Source organism: Hyla sarda, chromosome 5, assembly GCF_029499605.1.
Source record: "Hyla sarda isolate aHylSar1 chromosome 5, aHylSar1.hap1, whole genome shotgun sequence".
In the NCBI taxonomy this organism is placed as follows: domain Eukaryota; kingdom Metazoa; phylum Chordata; class Amphibia; order Anura; family Hylidae; genus Hyla; species Hyla sarda.
Window position 1 is genome coordinate 49,776,041 of NC_079193.1, and position 20,813 is coordinate 49,796,853.

At 40.4% G+C, this 20,813-nt stretch overlaps 1 protein-coding gene across 2 annotated transcripts; it reads left to right on the forward strand.

The window, feature by feature from the left end:
* Positions 1–10,983: 10,983 nt before the first annotated feature.
* GJD4 (gap junction protein delta 4) lies at positions 10,984–20,309 on the forward strand. Of its 2 annotated transcripts, XM_056519488.1 has the most exons (3): positions 10,984–11,362; positions 13,700–14,735; positions 20,236–20,309. In XM_056519488.1, the coding sequence occupies exons 1-3, from the start codon at positions 11,299–11,301 to the stop codon at positions 20,270–20,272; spliced, it is 1,137 nt and encodes a 378-aa protein (XP_056375463.1). In that variant the 5' UTR covers positions 10,984–11,298; the 3' UTR covers positions 20,273–20,309. The 2 variants fall into 2 exon arrangements, with proteins under 2 accessions (XP_056375463.1, XP_056375464.1); XM_056519489.1 differs by lacking the exon at positions 20,236–20,309 and having other exon boundaries at positions 13,700–14,966.
* The last annotated feature ends 504 nt before the right edge of the window (positions 20,310–20,813 follow it).

The following is a 20,813-nucleotide window of genomic DNA, read 5'->3' on the forward strand; positions in this document are numbered from 1 at the left end:
AAAAAGAAAATAACTTCCTCTGGAGCATATAGCATCTAATAAGTATTATGGACGTCACGTCCCCCCCCCCCCACAGCGTAGGGGGGGGGGGATCCACTGGTTAGGTAGCCTGAGGGCTTACCTCTTGTGGTGAGCTTGTGGGAATGTAGGGTAGAGAGGGTGTAGCTGTGCAGTGATGAAAGGGTGTTGGATTAACCCTTAAATGTCTTGACGCCAGGGTGCTACCGCCACCCGTCCCAGGAACGATGGGGAGGAATAAAGGATTGTCCACAACCGGATGTTTAGTAAACTTGAAATAACTTTACTGCAACTTTTATGTAGGTTAACAGTAGTAACAGTCTTTACAGAGGACCGGACTTTAGGTTCCTCACAGTTGGTTGGGACCTTGTAGGGAATAAGCTATGAGGCTTGCTTTACGCTGTTCCACTGAATTTAGGGTTTGGTTTTAGGTTCAGTAGTCATGTAGATTTAGGATTGAGTTTAGTTGAACTCACGGTTTTGTATTTGGCTGAAGTTAGCAGGCTTCAGGCCTAGATTTGTCTTGTAGCTTTGCACAGAGCTCTGTTATCCCAAGGGAAAGAGAGCAATGATTGGGTAACAGCGCCCTTATATGGCAAGGGGCAGACTCATAGCTTATTGGTTCCCACCAACTGTCAGTCCTTTCACAAAGCATTGTGGTACATCATGTGACCCACTCACGTGACCTGGAAGGTCCTTAAGCTCAACGTAACAGTAGGCTTAGTAGTCATGTGACTTAAGGTCCTGGAAGTACTATATATATATATATAAATTTGACAAATTATATACATCAAACACATAAAATTAAAGAGGGAAGAGACGACAAGGGGTTATCCCACTAGGAAGATCCTACCGGTACGCAGGAACTCTGACTTTGGGGAATTAGCACACAAGGTACGGTACAACGTACGGTACCGGGACACCACACTCTCCTGCTGCGGCGGCTCCAGTGCTCAGAATGATAGTGCATGGCAGAGCCAGGCTTTATCAATCGAGCGCAGAGCACACAGATCAATGGGATTGTATGTAATCCCATTGATCTGTATGAGGAATCAAATGATTCCTCCTAAGGGGACTAAAAGTGTAAAAAAAAAAAAAGTTTAAAAACACACACCCCTTCCTTATTAAAAGTTAAAATCACCCCCTTTTCCCAAATTCCATATAAAAAATAAATAACTATAAAAATATAAACATATATGGTATCGCCACGTGCGTAAATGTCCGAACTATAAAAATATATCGAAAATTAAACCGCACGGTTAATGGCGTGCGCGCTAAAAAAGTCTAAAATAGCATATTTTTTGGTCACTTTTTTTATACCATACAAAAAGGAATAAAAAGCGATCAAAAAGTCCGATCAGAACAAAAAGGGTACCGATTAAAACTTCAGATCACGTCGCAAAAAATTAGCCCTCATACCACCCCGTACGCAGAAAAAAAAAAAATAGGGGTCAGAAGAGGACAATTTTAAATGTATTAATTTTCGTGTATGTAGTTAGGATTTTTTCCAAAAGTACGACAAAATCAAACCTATATAAGTAGGGTGTCATTTTAATCATATGGACCTACAGAATAAAGATAAAGTGTCTTTCTTACCGAAAAATTTACGCCGTGGCCGCCAAAATTTACTAAAAATGGTGTTTTTTCTTCAATTTTGTCGCACAATTATTATTTTTTTTTTTCCGTTTGGCCGTAGATTTTTGGGTACAATGACTGATGTCATTACCAAGTAGAATTGGTGGCACAAAAAATAAGCCATCATATGGATTTTTAGGTGCAGAATTTAAAAAGGGTTATGATTTTTTAAAGGTAAGGAGGAAAAAACGAGAGTGCAAAAACAGAAAAACGCTTGATCCTTAAGGGGTTAATGGTACCTGCACAGGCTGTAGAGAGCTCCCTAGCCTGCCCGAATGACTGACTCCTGAATTCTCCGCTCCCCAGCGATACCTGTAATGAGGAGCCTGAAGCTCATTTTAATAGTGTCATTGAGTGTTCCTGCCCCTTTTGGCCACTTCCCATGTGCCCCTTTCTTTTTGTGACTCCGCCCTCACATAGTAACACCCACTTAAAATGCTATCCCCCCAGACTTGTGAGTGTTCCTATGCCCCCTGTCTTCTATATAGAAAAATTGTTTTTGTTCTCCTGTGACCAGACCAGTGTTTCCCAACCAGTGTGCCTCCAGCTGTTGCAAAACTACAACTCCCAGCATGCCCGGACAGCCTTCGGCTGTCCGGGCATGCTGGAAGTTGTGGTTTTGCAATGGCTAGAGGCACCCTGGTTGGGAAACACTGCACTACACAATCAGCATTTCCGTGTAGTCAGGTCCTTTGGAGTTATCAGTAATAGGAACGATAACATTTTGCTGCTACTTTTTCATACCACATAGTACTCATCCCATACGGATACAAGGACGGAGAATTATCTGTCTTAGCAAAGATAGTGGATGCTGATCATACTGTCAGAATTAGCACGGGAAGCTGAACAATTATTCTGATCAGAAGGATTCAGTTTCCGGTAATAGACCTGAGTGCATGTCATGTTTATAGGCCTCAGGAGAGTCCGGAAAGAGAATGGAAGAATGAGGGGTGAGCCGGGCCAGGGACAATCTGAACATAGTACAACAGGACAGAAAAATAGCAGCCACTGATAGCGGATACAAAAGGAGAGATGTGCATGCCAATCACAGATAAACAGGTAGGCGAGATGAGAAACAGTCATATGGCGGTGACATAAATAGAACATGTGGTCATTGCTGAGACATCTCACTGCTGAAGTGCTGCTACTAAATTATTCACAATTCTACGAAAACAGCACAGAAGTAAAAATGTGTACAGGACTCTAAGGCAGCCACTGTCTGATTTAAAAACTTTTTAGATGTTGTACATCTTGGCAAAACATTAACCTTTCTAATATACTTCATAAAAATGAATGTATCTCCTTTTTATCAAAAATAATGGCTTATAAAAAATAAAAAAAGACCACTAGGGGTCCCGTTACCATCCAGAAAATAATTCTATCTGGCTGCAGCATCATCTTTGTCCCAGCTGAAGTACAAGCTGGGACAAAGTCCAGGAAGTGAGGGCGGGACTAGCACTCCTCTGTGCTCACTCCTGTCCTATCAGACCGCAGCATGAAAACAGAGAGGAGGAGGTTACAGAGCAGCCTGCAGTGATTGGATGAAGAGACCCAGCACAGCAGACTCAGGGAGGAAGTGAATGCATGGTGAGTGAGGGCGGCCTCAGAGCTTGCCCCGGACACAACCCTTCCTGAGCAGCAGTTGTCAGAATGAGTGAGAAGCAAAACTGGGTCAAATGCAGAAGCTAGATACCTAAAAAAAAAAGACATGTAAAGCATCTGCATGACCTGGTGAGTAACATGTATAAGCATTATTTTTTCTGTGATATGACAGGTAGGCTTTAAACAGATTTTACAACAAAGCCGCCCGAACAGAACTCCAACCCAGATGTGAACACAGCCTTCGAAAAAAACTTGTCCAAACCAAGTGGTTTACAGAAAATGGGACTGGATGTTGAAAAAAATGTGTATAAGGCTAGGACTCCACTGAGGTTCTTGCCCTGTGATTTTTGTGGCATAAAAACGCCAGTAAAAACGCCAGAAAAACTGCCACAGTTTTTCACTGCGTTTTGGAGTTTTTCCTGACGTTTTTTACCTTTGTGTTGAATTTGCCATTTTGGCCCCTTTCGCTTTTTTTTTTTACAAAATAGTTGGGTACCAAAAAAAAAAAAAATTTTTTTTTAAAAGGATGCAGTAGGGATGTAAAAATGTATTTAACTAAATCTTTATTTTTTATAACAAAATTTTAATACATTTTTTTATAAAGTGTGTGTGTTTAACTTTTTTTTCTATAATTTTTTTTCACATTTTTAATGTAGTACTACTACTCCCAGCATGGAACACGACTGTTCCATGATGGGAGTAGTAGTACCTGTACTATAGACATATCGCCCCGGGTGTCAGTCTGACACCCGATGCGATCGTCCATAATATAGCAGTGATGTGGCTCTATACAGCGCTCACATCTCTGCTCTATTCACATCTCTGGCCGTTCATATTTCCCACCCAGAGCTGTGATTGGCAGGATGGTTGCAGCCAATCACAGCTCTGAGGAAAAGATGAATGAATGAGCGGCCGGCCTGGAGTATAGTGCAGAGCAGGGATGTGAGCGATGTATACAGCCGCTCCATCTATGCTATAGACAGGACGGTCACAGCGGGTGTCAGTAGTGACACCCCCTGTGATGTGTCCTTTAGCAGGCACTACTACTCCCAACATGGAGCACACTTTGCTCCATGCTGGAAGCTGTAGTACCTGCATTAATAGACAGATCGCATCGAGTGTAACTTCTGACACCTGCTGCGATCTGTCTATTAATGGAGGTACTACAGCTCCCAGCATGAGGCAGAGTGTGCTCCATGTTGGGAGTAGTAGTACTTGTATTTAAGGAAAGATCACTGCGGGTATCACTCCTTACACCCGCTGTGATGCTCCTGTATAATGTATGGATGCAGCGGCCGGCGCTCTCCTATGGTCCCCTGCACGCCGTATATATATACACATTCTAATTTCTCACAGAGAGCTGTGATTGGCTGGAACCATCTGACCAATCACAGCTCTCTGCGGGAAATATGAATATGTGTATATATACATCAGTTCAGGGGACCAGAGAAGAGCGGCCGCATCTATACATTATACAAGAGGATCGCAACGGGCGATCTGTCAATAAGTACAGGTACTACTACTCCCATCATGGAACAGTATGTTCCATGCTGGGAGTAGTAGTATTACCTAAAAAGTAGTAGTACTACCTTTTTTATGAATTTTTTTATGGTACCCTACGAATTTTTTTTTTAAAAGATATCTCCATAATTTTTTTGGATCGCTAAAGTCCAAAAAAGAATTAAAAAAACGCCTGCAAAAACGCAAAATTTAAAACCAACATGGCGTTTTTCTTGGCGTTTTTGCTCTCCCATAGACTTCTATGGGATTAAAACGCCACGATTTCAGGGCAAAAAAACGCAAACTTGGTTTTTGCAGGGCGTTTTGAAAATCCAGCCTCTGAGCCAGAAATTGCTGAAAAATGCCAAAAGGATTAAAAAAACGCCAAACTGAAAAACGCCAAGTGAATCTGGCATTTTGCAGTTTACCATTGACTAGCAGCTAACATCCGGACGCGGCGTTTTTTCACTGAAAAAATGCCGTGCGGGAAAATTGGCGTTTTTGGCGGCGTTTTTGCAAAAAAAAAAAATCAGTGGTGTTCCATCCTAAGGGTTTTCCTGATTTCAATATGCCTTTTTTCCATGTGAGTTAGGCCGCTGCCATCGGTAGCAGTTTATTTCCCTTTCCTGTAGGGGGAATTTCTCAATAATTTCAATAGTTTTTGCATAAAACACAAGAAACAGCTGCAAATTTTAGCAAATTGTTTTTTCTGCAAAACCTAGACAAAAACCATTGATCAATTCCATCCATACAAGTCTGTATCCTCAGTCCACGGGGACACTATGTGGCACTATTTGAGGGACTCTGTGAGGGTGAATAGTCTAAGGTACAGGGATAATGCACCCAGTAATGTTACAATGCAGAAATAAGAAACAGTGATGTCACTGCATATAGATAATGCTCACTATGATGTCACGTTACAGCAGTGTTTTCCAAACAGTGTCTCTCCAGCATGTCTGGACAGCCAAAGGATGTTTTTTTTTTTATTTCACTTTCTGTACATTATTGCAGCCATCTTGCCTGAACTATTTTTATCAGTATTTAAAAATCTGCATTACAGTAAGTTCCTTGACATGAACGGGAAAGGTTTTCTGGGCATGCTCTGTGACCTTTGCAAAGGTCATTTCTCAGACAGGGGGAGGCTGAGCTGTGAGCTTTATCTGTCTATATCTACTAGGTATCACCTTTCACTGTATTTCTGTCTATGATGAGAAGGAGGACACTGCTGGGAAGTGATCTGTACAAAGGAGGAAGTCCCAGCATAGTTTTAGACTGCAAGATTCAAATATTTTTGTTCTTAAAAATGGAGAGCAGGCTCCATTGCACAGCAAATCTGCTCTGCATTCAAGCTACAGGGGACCATAACTTCTAAAGTACTGGACGAATTAATGTAAGGCCCATTTCACACTGACGTTGTGCCCCATTGGCAAATGTCCGTCAGGCACGTTTTTTGTGCCTTGGCGAATGTTATTTTTGACGGGGCACAACGGGTCCCGACAGATACCATTACTATTATGGGGTCTGTCAGGCGCCGTTGTTTTTTGACGGGAGTAGTGGGAGGTAAAAACATTGCATGATGTATTTTTCCTCCTGCTATTCTCCCCGGGTTTCCCGATGGACATCACACTGGCGTGTCACAACGGCAGTGCGAAAGAAGCCTAAGCTATACCTCATTCTACTCCTGATCACCCTCACTACAGCCTAGTGTATTGGGTTTAGTGCAGTTGAACAGCCTGTTGGTTTTCCTTTAAGTGCCATGATCAACAGTGATCACAGCACTTAAAGGGGTACTCCGCCCCTAGACATCTTATCCCCTATCCAAAGGCTAGGGGATAAGATGTCAGATTGCCGCGGTCCCGCTGCTGGGGACCCCCGGGATCCCTGTTGCAGCACTGCGCTATCAATACAGCACAGAGCGAGTTCACTCTGCACGTAATGACGCACAATACAGGGGCCAGAGCATCGTTACGTCATGGCTCCGCCCCTCGTGACGTCACGGCCTGCCCCTTTCAATACAAGTCTATGGGAGGGGGTGCGGCAGTCATCACGCCCCCTGCCATAGACTTGCATTAAGGGGACGGGCCGTGATGTCACGAGGGGCGGAGCCATGATGTCACACAGCTCCATCCCCTGTATCGCCCGTCATTATGCACAGAGCGAACTCGCTCTGTGCTGTAATGATAGCGCAGTGCCGCAGCGGGGATCCCGGGGATCCCCAGCAGAGGCACCGCGGCGATCTGACATCTTATCCGCGGCACCGCGGCGATCTGACATATAAGATGTCTAGGGGCGGAGTACCCCTTTAATCTTAATTACACTGTCCCTAACTGATTGGAACCCCTGAATCCCGTGGTCCAATTTACTTGTTCGCCTGCCAGAAGTCCTCTCACCTGCTTCGTGCAGGTCTGGGTCTGATCTGCTGCTAAAGACTGCTAAGCCAGGCTCTACCAGCAGATTGCCGATAACTCTAAGTAATCCTATGCAACAGCATAGCATTGTTCAGTGTTGGGAATCTGAACAGTAAATGTACATTTTTTCTATAGGGACTTAAAAAAGTGTAGGTCAAATAATAAAAGCCCTTACCCTAATAAAAATTTAAATCACCCCCTTTTCCATTTTTTAAATAAAAAAACAAAACAAAACAAAAATCCATATATTTGGTCTCGACCTTTCCTATCCCACAAAAAAATGAATAAAAAGTGATTAAAAAATCATACGCAAAAGTGGTACCCATAAAAACTGCAGATCACAACACAAACAATAAAACCTCATTCATCTCCGTATACAGAAAAATAAAGTGTTATAGGACAATTTTAAAAATACTGATTTTGTTTAAAAAGTTTGAATTTAAATGCAGTACAATAATAAAAAAGTTATGTAACCATGGGTATTGGAATGGAAAAATAAAAGAGTTATGTCTCTTACAGGCAAGGAGGAAAAAACTAAAACGCAAAAAAAAATAAGGATATTGGCTGTGTCCATGAGAGGTTAAAGGGGGACTCCAGTGGAAAACATTTTTCTTTTAAATCAACTGGTGCCAGAAAGTTAAACAGATTTGTAAATTACTTCCATTTAAAAATCTTAAATCCCAGTTTAATTCCAGTACTCATACAGCTGCTGTATGCTCCAGAGGAAGTTCTTTTCTTTTTGAATTTCTTCTGACCCCAGTGCTCTCTGCTGACACATCTGTCCATGTCAGGAACTGTCCAGAGCAGGAGTAAATCCCCATAGAAAACCTCTCCTGCCTTGGACACTTCCTGACACGAACAGAGGTGTCAGCAGAGAGCACTGTGGTCAGACTGTAAAGAATTCCAGAAAGAAATACAACTTCCTGTAGAGCATACAGCAGCTGATAAGTACTGGAAGGATTAAGATTTCTAAATAGAAGTAATTTACAAATCTGTACCACTTTCTGGCACCAGTTGATTTAAAAAAATAAAAAGTTTTGCACAGGAGTTTTCTTGCACACATTTGTGTATTATTTTTTGTTTGTTTTTATATATAATTTTTTTTACAGGATCCTGAAAAATCAGGAATGTGAACTGATAGTTAAGCCTGTTGATACTGAATAAATGTGACACATTCTTTGCAGATTATGTCTAAAATGTCCAAAACAGGTGCATGGTGTTAAACAGCTAGAAAGGATGGAGGCGCATTCTTGTCTATTAGTAGAATGTAACCACAGCTAAAAATGTCGGGAGACTATAGATGAAATATGTCTGCTCTCCTGCTTTTTATGCAGCGTATAAAGCTAGACATGGAAATATATATATAATCTTAATCATGATAATACCCAATGGCATCAATATGTGCAGCAATAGGACACTGTGGGTTTATATCAGATGCTCTATTTTGGTTGTCTGCACAACTGGAAGGCCGAATACTGATGACTGTATTGCAGACACTTTTTGTTGTTCACATTGCGGTCCGAGGATTCCAACCCCAATGGTTTGCCTGAACAAAACTTAGGTCACCAGTGAGTCCAGTGAGTCCATTATACAGCCATAGAATACACCTAAATCATATTCTTCTGAAAACAGGCAGAAAGCCAAAAACACTGATTCTCAGTAATTAGCCAGTGTAGAAGGGCTATCAATCAGTCAGCGAACAAGCGCATTTGTTGGCTAATCGGATATTTTGTACCGCGATTCTAAATAATCACTATTAGAGTGTTTAGAACAGTGCCCAACAGACACATGGGAAAGCTGGGTTAGTTATGCCTCCGATCTTGCAGCCATTTTTTAGTCTGAGACAAAACTCAGATATGTTAGGGAAATGACCCGAACGTAGTAACTAGCTGACTATGCTCATACCATTGAAGGGAATAAGGCTGGTGCCTGTCTGAGGTCGGATTTGTCAGCATGTCATTTTTAAACATTTCCTGACTTATCCGTGCCTTGGAGGCACCAAACGTTATGTGAACGAGGTCTAAGGCAGTCACAATTTTTTAAAACAGGATTGCTACTTTACTGGAATAACAGTTGACCACGTGTTTCGAGGGGCTCGGCCCCTCTTCATCAGGTCAAAACACATGTATGTGCTCCATCACATTATGAAGACACCTAAGTGTCTGTTCACATTTTGAAATTTGAGGCAAAAAAATGTCCTATGTTATTAGTCAAAATGTGATAATGTCCCCGGGCTGGTGCCGGATTTATGTTGAACAGACACTTAGGTGTCTATATAATGTGATGGAGTACATACATGTATTATGACCTGATGAAGAGGGGCTGAGCCCTCGAAACACGTTGTTGACTGCAATTCTGATCAAGCAGCAAGCCTGTGTAATAATCTGGACTTTCTCACTTACTTTTTGTTCCTATGGATTGCAGCTGTAACCACTCTCCCCGGACTCATATAATTACCCACATTAGACTCCGTCATGCAGAAAGTCACCTGGCTACCAGTGGGACCTTTCATGGACCATCGGCATCCCTGAAGAGTGCAAGTGACTGTGTTGGGCCTGCAGTGCAACATCACTAGGTGAGCGCATAATACACTGCACCTAATATAAATCTACCCACATTGCATAACGGCATTTTACATATCAGCCACACATCACATGATTGATTAAGCCAGTGTTTCCCAACCAGAGTGCCTCCAGTTGTTGTAAAACTACAACTCCCAGTATGCCCGGACAACCAGTTTTTGCAGCATGTTCGCCCTAGGCAGACATTCCGCAAATTATCTGAAGTGTGAACATGGTCTAAGTCATCCTTGCTCCATCTGTGGAGTCTAAAAAGACCCAGAGCAAATTTAAGGTTCCGTTTACATTTGCACTGTAGTCTCTGATTATAGGGGAAACCATAACCCAGTGCCAAATCCATTATATGATGGATGCCACCAGCTTTAGATGGACCCCAATTTCTTATAATGGGGGTGTACTAGGTTTCTTTAAAAAAGTTGTATTACCAGTTACAGGGGAAAACTGTACAATATAAAATAAATAAGTAAAAAACAGCAAATAAAAAAAATCTGACAAAACTATTTTATTGCAATTTTTACTTATATTTTTTTGTGTAAACAATATGCAACCAACAAATAAAAAATAAAATAAATGTATTGCAATTTTTACATATTATTATTTTTTGTTTAAAAAGTTAATAATTAAAAATAACAAACAAAAAAATCTAAAAACTATTTTATTGCAATTTTAACATATTCATTTTTTTGTAAAAAATAAGTAAACAACAACAAATAAGAAAAAATCTAAGAAAATTTTTATAGCAATTTTTCCTACTCAAAATTGAACATGCAAAATGCTTTTAAAATTGCATTTTAATATATAATTTTTGCACATTTCAATAGTAATAATTATAATAATCTTTTTAATTTAGAACCAACATATTCTGCAGTGCTTTGACATCACTCAAATCAGTCCCTGTCCCTTTGCAGATCACAATCTAAATTCACCTGTATGTTTTTAGAGTTAATGCTACAAAGAAATAAATCTTATTATTCTAAAAAACGTATCTGCAAAAAAAAAAAAAAAAAAGCCCTATGGAATTCAATCAATAAGTAAATCACTTGGATGAACGGTCTAATAAAATCTAAACCGTAAATGTTTTTCCAATATGATTGTTTGGTCATTAAATGGTTACATTTAAAAACGGCCCCATCCATAGCGCAAGTAATGGGAAGTGTCATAAAAACCAAGTCTCCGTCAACAAAGTGTCTGATATGTGTCCCATGGGAATTTATAGACGTGTGTCATTCCTTGTTCTGATCTCTTTTTCCGACAAATATTTCAAACATTTTTCACATAGTGGAATGCTCTTGGGTGGTAAGAATAGCCACAATGACTGGGATGACTCGGGATGTCTTTTGTCCTGCAGCATTTTTTAGAGTAGACTGACCACAGAGGTAAGAGGAACAAGGGTACAAGCTGCTCCTGTGACGTCTGACTTGGAGTCTCAAAGCAAATTTTTAAATTTTTTTTTTTTAAACTTATTTTTATTTTTTTTATTAACAATTCTTTATGTAGAATAAATTGAAATATTTGAATTCGGGATTCATTGCTAGAAGGTGGGAGCCTGACAGGCGATGGAGTATTTCGACTCAATGGGATATTTGATCATCACCTTCAACTACAATGTTACTGTGGTCGGTGAGTAGAACAATATCGTAATGTTTCTAAAAAATAATACAAGTTATGGCTATAAATCTAAGAACTTTACGATTGCCATTGATGTTTCTAAATAACAATTCATAATGATTTTTTTTTAAATAAAACTGAATTCCTTGCTTCTTGTAAAAAGTAGTTCACACATATATATATATATATATATATTATATTTCAAGACATGTTTGCCAAAACGAAATTCAAAATAACATTTCCATTAATGGTACAGCTGTCATATTAAATGTCTTAATTGTTTCAGGAGTCATTTTATCAATTCCCATTAAATTACCTTTATAATATAGTGTAAGAAGGATAGTGCCTTATACTAACCTGTTGTATCTATCTATTATCTATCTATCTATCGTTCTCATATCTAGCTATCTATCTCTTATCTATCTATCTCATATCTATCTCATTATCTATCTATCCATCTATCTTTCTCATATCTATCTATCTCATCTCTATCTATTTATCTCTGTCTATTTATCTCTATCTATCTATCTCATATCTAGCTATCTATCTATCTATCTATATATCTATCTATTTATCTATATCTATCTATCTATCTATCTATCCCATATCTATCTATCTATTTATCTATATCTATCTATCCCATATCTATCTATCTTTCTATCTATCTATTCATCCATCTATCTATCTTATTACATCGCTTGCTGTGAAAACACTTTTTAACATGGAATAAACCACCCATTTTTTGCACTTTAATTTGGGTGCTTCAGAATTATGCTTTTTTGATTGTATCTATCTCATTATCTATCTATCTATATATCTCATTATCTATCTATCTATCTATCTATCTATCTATCTATCTAGCTTTCTCATATCTATCTGTCTATCTATCTATTTATCTATATCTATCTATCTATCTATCTATCTATCATCTATCTATCTATCTCTCATATCTATCTATCTATTTTTCTATATCTATCCATCTATCTCATTATCTATCATCTATCTATCTTATATCTATTTATCTTTCTCCTATCTATCTATCTATTTATCTATACAGTATGTATAAGCTATCTATTAATCTATTATCAAATTCACAAATTATATCCCTTTTAGAACATTATAGTGATTGATAGTAATTTGTTTTAATGTTTTATGATAAATAATTGTTAACAATAAATTCACATAAACTGTTTATAATATCTAATTAAATAATAATAACATTTATACCAAGAAAAAATGTCTACAGTTACATAATAAAAAAAGCATTCTGAGGGTAGACCTATTTTTAAAAAATTTTTTTCAAACCAATTGAAGTTGATTTAGAATATTCTATAAAGGAGAAGTAGGCAATATAATATATGTATACTTTAAGCCAAATTTTAACTAATCATGAAAATTTATTTTGAAATCATTTGTGGCCATAGAAATTAAAGTTTTCCAAACAGCTGACAACTGTCTTATGTTTACAGCCTGGTTTACACATACAGTTTTTGGTCCTATTTCTATTATTAACCAATCATAGTTGAACCAGTTTTATCTTCTCTGTGTAAATGGTTGATTGATCTGATTAAGTTTAGAGGTAAAAATTGTTTACCAGTCACTATGACTTCTTAGATCCTATAATAGCATCCTTTTGTTGTATACATCACAAATACATCATCAATACTTCAGCATACCTGTTCCTGATCAATTTCTGACACTCAGAAGTGTGGTTCTTTTTTATTCCAATGGATACCACATGGGTATGCTGCGGTATACATTAGTATACATATAGCTGGCATGCTGATGCCATGAACGTAGTGTAGTTTTAGATGTGAACATAATAACTTAAGGCTAGATTCCCATTACGGAATTTCTGGATATTAATATTCTGCCCAAAGATTCTACGGGCAGCCGGCATCGACTTAAATCATTGCCACCCCCCAAAGACGGCACTGTATTCCATGCGGATTCCTCCGAACAAAGGAGCAAGATCATTCTTTTGGCAGCAGAATCCCATCGTGTGTATTGTGCAGCTGAATTCCATTGAAACCAATTGGACCCATTGACACAAATTCTCAATAAGTCTTATATCAGCCACAGTTAATTACCATTCCAGCACAATCCACAGATAACGGCCAGCAAAATTATCCAAAATTGGACATTTTGACCAATCATTATGTTGGGTGATAGGTGGGACAACTTTAAATAAAGAAGATGTCATTCTAGTTTGGCCAAACCAACATATGTTTCTATGTTGTGGCAATTTTTTTTCACGTGACCCTATCTTTAGCTTTTTTGCTTAAATTAAAATAACAAAAAATTTCAAATTTTCCAAGAATTACCCATTGATACTGTTTTATGTTTTAGGAAAAATTTGGTTGACATTGATGATCCTTTTAAGAATGGTGATGGTTGTTCTTGCTGGATACCCGCTCTACCAAGATGAACAGGAACGATTCATCTGCAACACTTTACAGCCAGGCTGTTCCAATGTGTGCTATGATATCTTCTCTCCCATGTCCCACATGAGATTTTGGCTTGTTCAGACTGTCATGGTGTTCTTGCCATATGCTTTGTTCAGCGTCCATGTCTTCCACAAGGTTATGACATACATGGCAACTTCGAGTGACAATTGTCGAAAAAGTAACTCCTCCACCTACCATGGGGTGGGTTTACAAATGGAAATACTTGACTTCTCGAGAGCCTATCTTGTCCATGTGGTGTTGAAGATTCTATTGGAACTTGGCTTTGGGGTTGGTCAATACTTTCTTTTTGGGATCTTAGTTCCAAGTAGATTTAGCTGTTCTCAGGCCCCATGCACCAGTAATGTAGATTGCTATATCTCAAGACCTACAGAGAAGACCCTGATGATGATTCTCATATGGTGCACTGGAGTGGTTTCTTTGATTTTGAGTTTGGTGGACCTGGTTTGCGTGCTTCATAGAAGAAGCCATTCTGAGAGGATTAAGAAACAGCTACTACTTCTCGAAAATGATTCTCTTAAAGGGGGTTGCTGTTCAGAAACTCCCCCACACACAAAGCTAGGTGTGACTCCGGACCAGATGGTCATCTACCCCATCTGCCCTTCACACAATCCTGAGAAAGGTGATGAGCAAATCAAGGGGGACTCTCATTCTCTTCCTTCGTTTGAAGGGGAAACTGCTTCATTTCAGACTGAGAGCTCACGACAAGACATGGGGAAGTCTAACATCAACACAAACAGCAATAAAACCTGCTCATGGCAAGTGAACGCCATGTCAACCGGAAATAATACATTTGGAAACGAACATCATCTACTTACCCACAGGCAAGCAAAGGCTAAGAAAGAAAATTGCAGTAATCCCAGTCTGGCAGATGCGTCACAGCTCGAAAAAAACACTGGATCGAAAAACAAAAAATCTGAGTGGGTCTAATATGTTTATATGTGTAATGAGAAACATGTTATATTTTCTCCTTTGATCTATAGCTTCATCTTATTTGACATATGCTATTGGTTAATAGATACATGTAAGAGTTGAAATGCAAAAGATTGTTGCATGATTTTAAATCATCTGTCTATCTTTTTTTTAGCTTTGTTTTTGCGCATTTTGGTATGTGTGTCTGCTCTAATGCCAGAGCCCATTGCAGATGAAGACCACTGCTGCCTGCCCCATAGTTAAGTGTATTTTTATAGACTTAAAGCTTTGGGTTCCTTCCGCCACACCAGTGTTAGTTATTGAGTTTAGTTGGGAGGAGGTCTCTATTTATCTTAAAGGGTTGTCTATGATTAGAAAAAAAGGACCTGCTTTATTTTCAGAAACAACACCATTCATATCTATGGGCTGCATCTTGTATTACAATTCCCTCCCATTCACATGTGGCAGGGTTTCAATACCAAACAATGCATAAGAAAAGTGGTGCTGTTTAGTGTTGCTCACGAATATTCGCAACGCGAATTTTATTCGCGAATATCGCATATTCGCAAATTCGCGAATATTCGCGAATATAGCACTATATATTCGTAATTACGAATATTTTTTTTTTTTTACAGTACACATCACAGTGATCATCCCTCTCTGCTTCCAGCTTGTGTGGTGTAAAGAAGGCTCTAATACTACTGTGTGAGACTGGCGTGCGAAATTTTCGCACATGCGAAAATTAGCATATGCACATTTTCGCATATGCAAATTTTTAATATGCGAACTTTTACATATGCGAAAATAAAATGCGAATATGCGAATTTAGCGAATATATGACGGATATTCGTCCATATATTCGCGAAATATCGCGAATTCGAATATGACCTATGCCAATCAACACTAGTGCTGTTTATAGAAAAACAAAAAGCTCTGTGATATTAAGTAATGTACTACTATTGTGTAGTATGTAGAGACTCAGTACATTATAAACGTAAAGATAAAATATAAAAAGCAAACTGTTCACACTGCATTTTGCTGTACACAATAGCGTAGTTGACTCAGTTTGTGTATTCGGCAAATCCCAGCCATACTGTCATTTAAAAAAATGTCTCACCTGTCATAGAGACATGTCAGAAGTTTTAATTGATCAGGGTCTTGATGCTGAGTACCAAGCGATAGCGTCTCCATTAAATTTTTCTGGTACTCTATGTAGTGCACAGGGCCATGAAGAAGCTCTTTTCCTTAAAGGGGTACTCCGGCCCTAGACATCTTATTCCTATCCATCACAATACTCCGGCCCCTGTATCGGGAGTCATCAGACACGGAGCGATCTTCGCTTCGTGAGGCTGATGACAAGTGGGTGCTGCAGGAGAAATTGCAGGGGGGGGGTCCCCAGGCGCAGGACCCCCTTGATCAGAAATCTTATCCCTAAGATGTCTAGGGCTGGGGTACCCCTTTAATGCATAGCTGTCAGCTGCTCTTTTCAGTCTTTTGTATATAAGGTCTTATTTTATATGTATGAATTATATGCTTATGTTTCTTAAATCCTATTGTTTTTTCATTGTGTGATGATGTTTTGAAGCTTTGAAATCAATTATAAGTATTAAATCAATTATTAGTCCAAGATAATATCTCAAGATACAATATGTTTTTTTTACAATACATTTTTTTTTGTCTATCTATCTATCTATCTATCTATCTATCTATCTAAGCAAAAGAATTACAGCAGCACACTGCTAGCACAAAGCTATATATGAAATATGACATGTTTGACTTAGCAATATTGCTATGGTGAAAAATAGAGATTCTTAGTTTACCATATGGCCAAATAGTGTGTACCATCACACCACAAATGACCTCATTTGGCACGGACCCTACACTATGAATATGCCTCTCCTAGGCAAGCACTGAGCCTCAGTTTCTGGGCATGTAAGGTCTGGCACATCCCTCACCTAATGAAATGGGTGGGGTGCACGAACCAACATGGAAGCAGCCACTCCCCCCACATGTGCAATACAAAAAAGGTAGAAGTTGGTCAGCACATTCTGATACACAACTATTGTATGAAATAAGTATACAGGTGCACGCTGCTGCAGCTGAACTACTTTTTCGCCATATCATGTCATATTTCATATTTAGCTTTGTGCTAGCTGTTACGCCGAGCGCTCCGGGTCCCTGCTCCTCCCCGAAGCGCTCGCGGCGTTTCTCTCCCTGCAGCGCCCCGGTCAGACCCGCTGACCGGGAGCGCTGCACTGACATGGCCGGCGGGGATGCGATTCGCATAGCGGGACGCTCCCGCCCGCGAATCGCACCCCAGGTCACTTACCTGTCCCGGTCCCCGGCTGTCATGCTCTGGCGCGCGCGGCTCCGCTCTCTAGGGTGCGCGCGCGCCAGCGCTCTGAGATTTAAAGGGCCAGTGCACCAATGATGGTGCCTGGCCCAATCACCTTGATTAGCTGCACCTGTTCCTAGCCCTACTTATGCTCACTTCCCCTGCACTCCCTTGCCGGATCTTGTTGCCTTAGTGCCTAGAGAAAGCGTTTACTGTGTTTGTCCATACTGTGTACTTGACCTCCTGCTATTGCCATATTGACTACGATTCTTGCTGCCTGCCCCGACCTTCTGCTACGTCCGACCTTGCTCTTGTCTACTCCCTTGTACCGCGCCTATCTTCAGCAGTCAGAGAGGTTGAGCCGTTGCTAGTGGATACGACCTGGTTGCTACCGCCGCTGCAAGACCATCCCGCTTTGCGGCGGCGGTAGCAACCAGGTCGTATCCACTAGCAACGGCTCAACCTCTCTGACTGCTGAAGATAGGCGCGGTACAAGGGAGTAGACAAGAGCAAGGTCGGACGTAGCAGAAGGTCGGGGCAGGCAGCAAGAATCGTAGTCAATATGGCAATAGCAGGAGGTCAAGTACACAGTATGGACAAACACAGTAAACGCTTTCTCTAGGCACTAAGGCAACAAGATCCGGCAAGGGAGTGCAGGGGAAGTGAGCATAAGTAGGGCTAGGAACAGGTGCAGCTAATCAAGGTGATTGGGCCAGGCACCATCATTGGTGCACTGGCCCTTTAAATCTCAGAGCGCTTGCGCGCGCGCACCCTAGAGAGCGGAGCCGCGCGCGCCAGAGCATGACAGCCGGGGACCGGGACAGGTAAGTGACCTGGGGTGCGATTCGCGGGCGGGAGCGTCCCGCTATGCGAATCGCATCCCCGCCGGCCATGTCAGTGCAGCGCTCCCGGTCAGCGGGTCTGACCGGGGCGCTGCAGGGAGAGAAACGCCGCGAGCGCTTCGGGGAGGAGCAGGGACCCGGAGCGCTCGGCGTAACACTAGCATTGCGCTGCTGTAATTCTTTTGCTTGTATTTGTAGTTACACTGCAGCAGTGTGCACCTGTATACTTATTTCATACAATGGTTGTGTGTCAGAATGTGCTGACCAACTTCTACCTTTTTTTTTTGCATCTATCTATCTATCTATCTATCTTATATCTATCTATCTCATATCTATCTATCTATCTATCTATCTATCTCATATCTATCTATCTATCTATCTATCTCATATCTAACTATCTATCTATCTCATATCTATCTATCTATCTATCTATCTATCTCATATCTAACTATCTATCTATCTCATATCTATCTATCTATCTATCTATCTCATATCTATCTCATATCTATCTATCTATCTCATATCTATCTGTCTATCTCATATCTATCTAAGTTGTGGTAAACCACCGGTGTATGGCGGGACCACGGGTGTAGCGGTGTAGGTGGTGGGGTGAGATGGTATTAATCCCGGGGGCAAGATGTTATTAACCGCTAGTGTTCATGACGCCAGAGTGGTTTTTGGTACCGGAACCACACAAACGGTATCTCCGCTATTCCAATGGCTAATTAAGGAAAGGAGAGTCCACAATTAGTTATGGTTTAAAAGAGGCTTTACTGAGTTTAAGACAGATGGTACTATCTTCACAGCTAGGCCAGATTCCCAGAGAGGTGGCCAGGAACTCAGAAGACCTTGCAGCTTTCTGGGACCAAATATACTTGTAATAAACTTGAGACAATTATCTTGAGGCTTGACTATATGCAGGACTTGACTGCTTGTAGTGACAGCAGGCATTGACTTTTGACTTACTGGAATGACTGTAGCTTTGTGGCCTTCTAGATAGCTGATCACTAACACTGAGATCTCTGGTGGTTGCTGTCCTCAGTAGCAGATCATAAGAGAAGAGAGAGAATTGTAATGGCCGCTCCTTTATATAGTGGCGGGCTGGACTAAAGCCCATTGGTCAAGCTGTGGGTCATAGGTTAAGCTAGTGCTCTCTGGGAGAACATGTGACAACAAATCATATGACTGCATAACATGTGACAGACTTACAGGTTCTTGAGACCTCTCACAGGTCCTCTGCTCTATCTATACATTAGGATACTGTCTATACATTAAAGCAGTATACACAACATTCTGGAAACAACAGGGGGAGACCCTGCAGGGGAGACCCCAGGTCACTGAGGGTCTCAACCTGACAGGGCCTAAGGGTAGTACAGGATCATGTCCTGTACTGGGACATTACAAAATCATATCTATCTATCTATCTATCTTAAAAAAATAAAAAAATAAAAACCCCATTTTATATGGTGCTGGATGTTCCAGATCTTACAAGCCTGGTTACTGAATGCTCAGAGGCTGTTCATAGTGTAGGGTCCATCCCAATGAGGTCACCTTATCATGGTGGGTTGATACACACTATTTGGCCAAATGGTAAGCCAAGTACCTCAATTTTTCACTATAGCAATATAGCATTTCATATTTCTTATATATCTGTGCGCTAGCAGCATGCTGCTGTATTCTCCTGCTTGTATCTATCTATCTATATACATAATATATGGGTAATAAGTGGTAACTAGTTTATCTAGCAAACAATTCGATCACATACAATTATGTTGACATAAAACTTTCGGCTGCTTTACTGTCGGAAGGAAATCCTTTTGCCTGCCACCCCAACAAATATAGCACCTACATTTTTGGCAGTAAAAGAGTTAAATTACAAACCTTATCAAAATGATATCGAATTTTTTTTTTATTTTTCTTTGAGGGGGGGGGGAGAATAAAGTTCAGCTTGTTATCTTTGTAGGATAAATATTTTGTTAATAGGTGAATCAGACCGATTTGTATAGTCTATAGGACAACCTCATGGGGGAGATTTATCAAAACCTGTCCAGAGGAAAAGTTGCTGAGTTGCCCATAGCAACCAATCAGATCACTTCTGTCATTTTTGAAAAGGCCTGTGAATAATGAAAGAAGCGATCTGATTGGTTGCTATGGGCAACTCAGCAACTTTTCCAACTTTTCCTCTGATGAATCTCCCCCAATATGTGTACTAAACTATTATGTTAGTCTGTGTTGTGGACCTTAATAAAGTATTTATAGTGAAAGTGTGTCTGTATATTATTATTATTATATATATTTTTTTATACTAATTTTGCATTATATCTTACACAGAATTCCAACTACATGTACTCTAAAAAGTGAAGTATAAAGGAAGTGTAGATGTCCCTGTGTGGGCAAATAGAAACCTGTCAACCTCTACAAATGCCATGTCCTGGTGCCCAGAGAAACTTTGCTGAAATCTTCTGCCAAGGACAATGTCTTCTGCTTTCATGGGCGCATTTAGTGGAGGTTTCTAACCATTCACAAGCCCTTCTGTAGGCCATTCAGGAGAAAACATGTCAAACGATTAAATATTTTCTGAGGCCCATAGGGTCAGCTCACTGCATCCTAATTTATTAGTATAATGGGTGTTTAATGCCTTACTTTAGTGGTAACTGCAAGAAGTCTGTATTTTATCTTTTAGCTTAAGGGTGCATTCCCACAGGGCGTATACGCAGCGTATTTGACGCTGCGCAAAATTTATGGCAGCAGCGGGAAATACGCTGCGTATTCCTCGCTCTCTATACACACAGGGCTTTCCGGCGGCAGCCCTATGTGTGCAGTGAGTTTTGGAGGCGGAGCCGCACGTCATAGTCACGCCGGCACATGGCCCCCGCCTCCAAAACTCACTACACACATAGGGCTGCCGT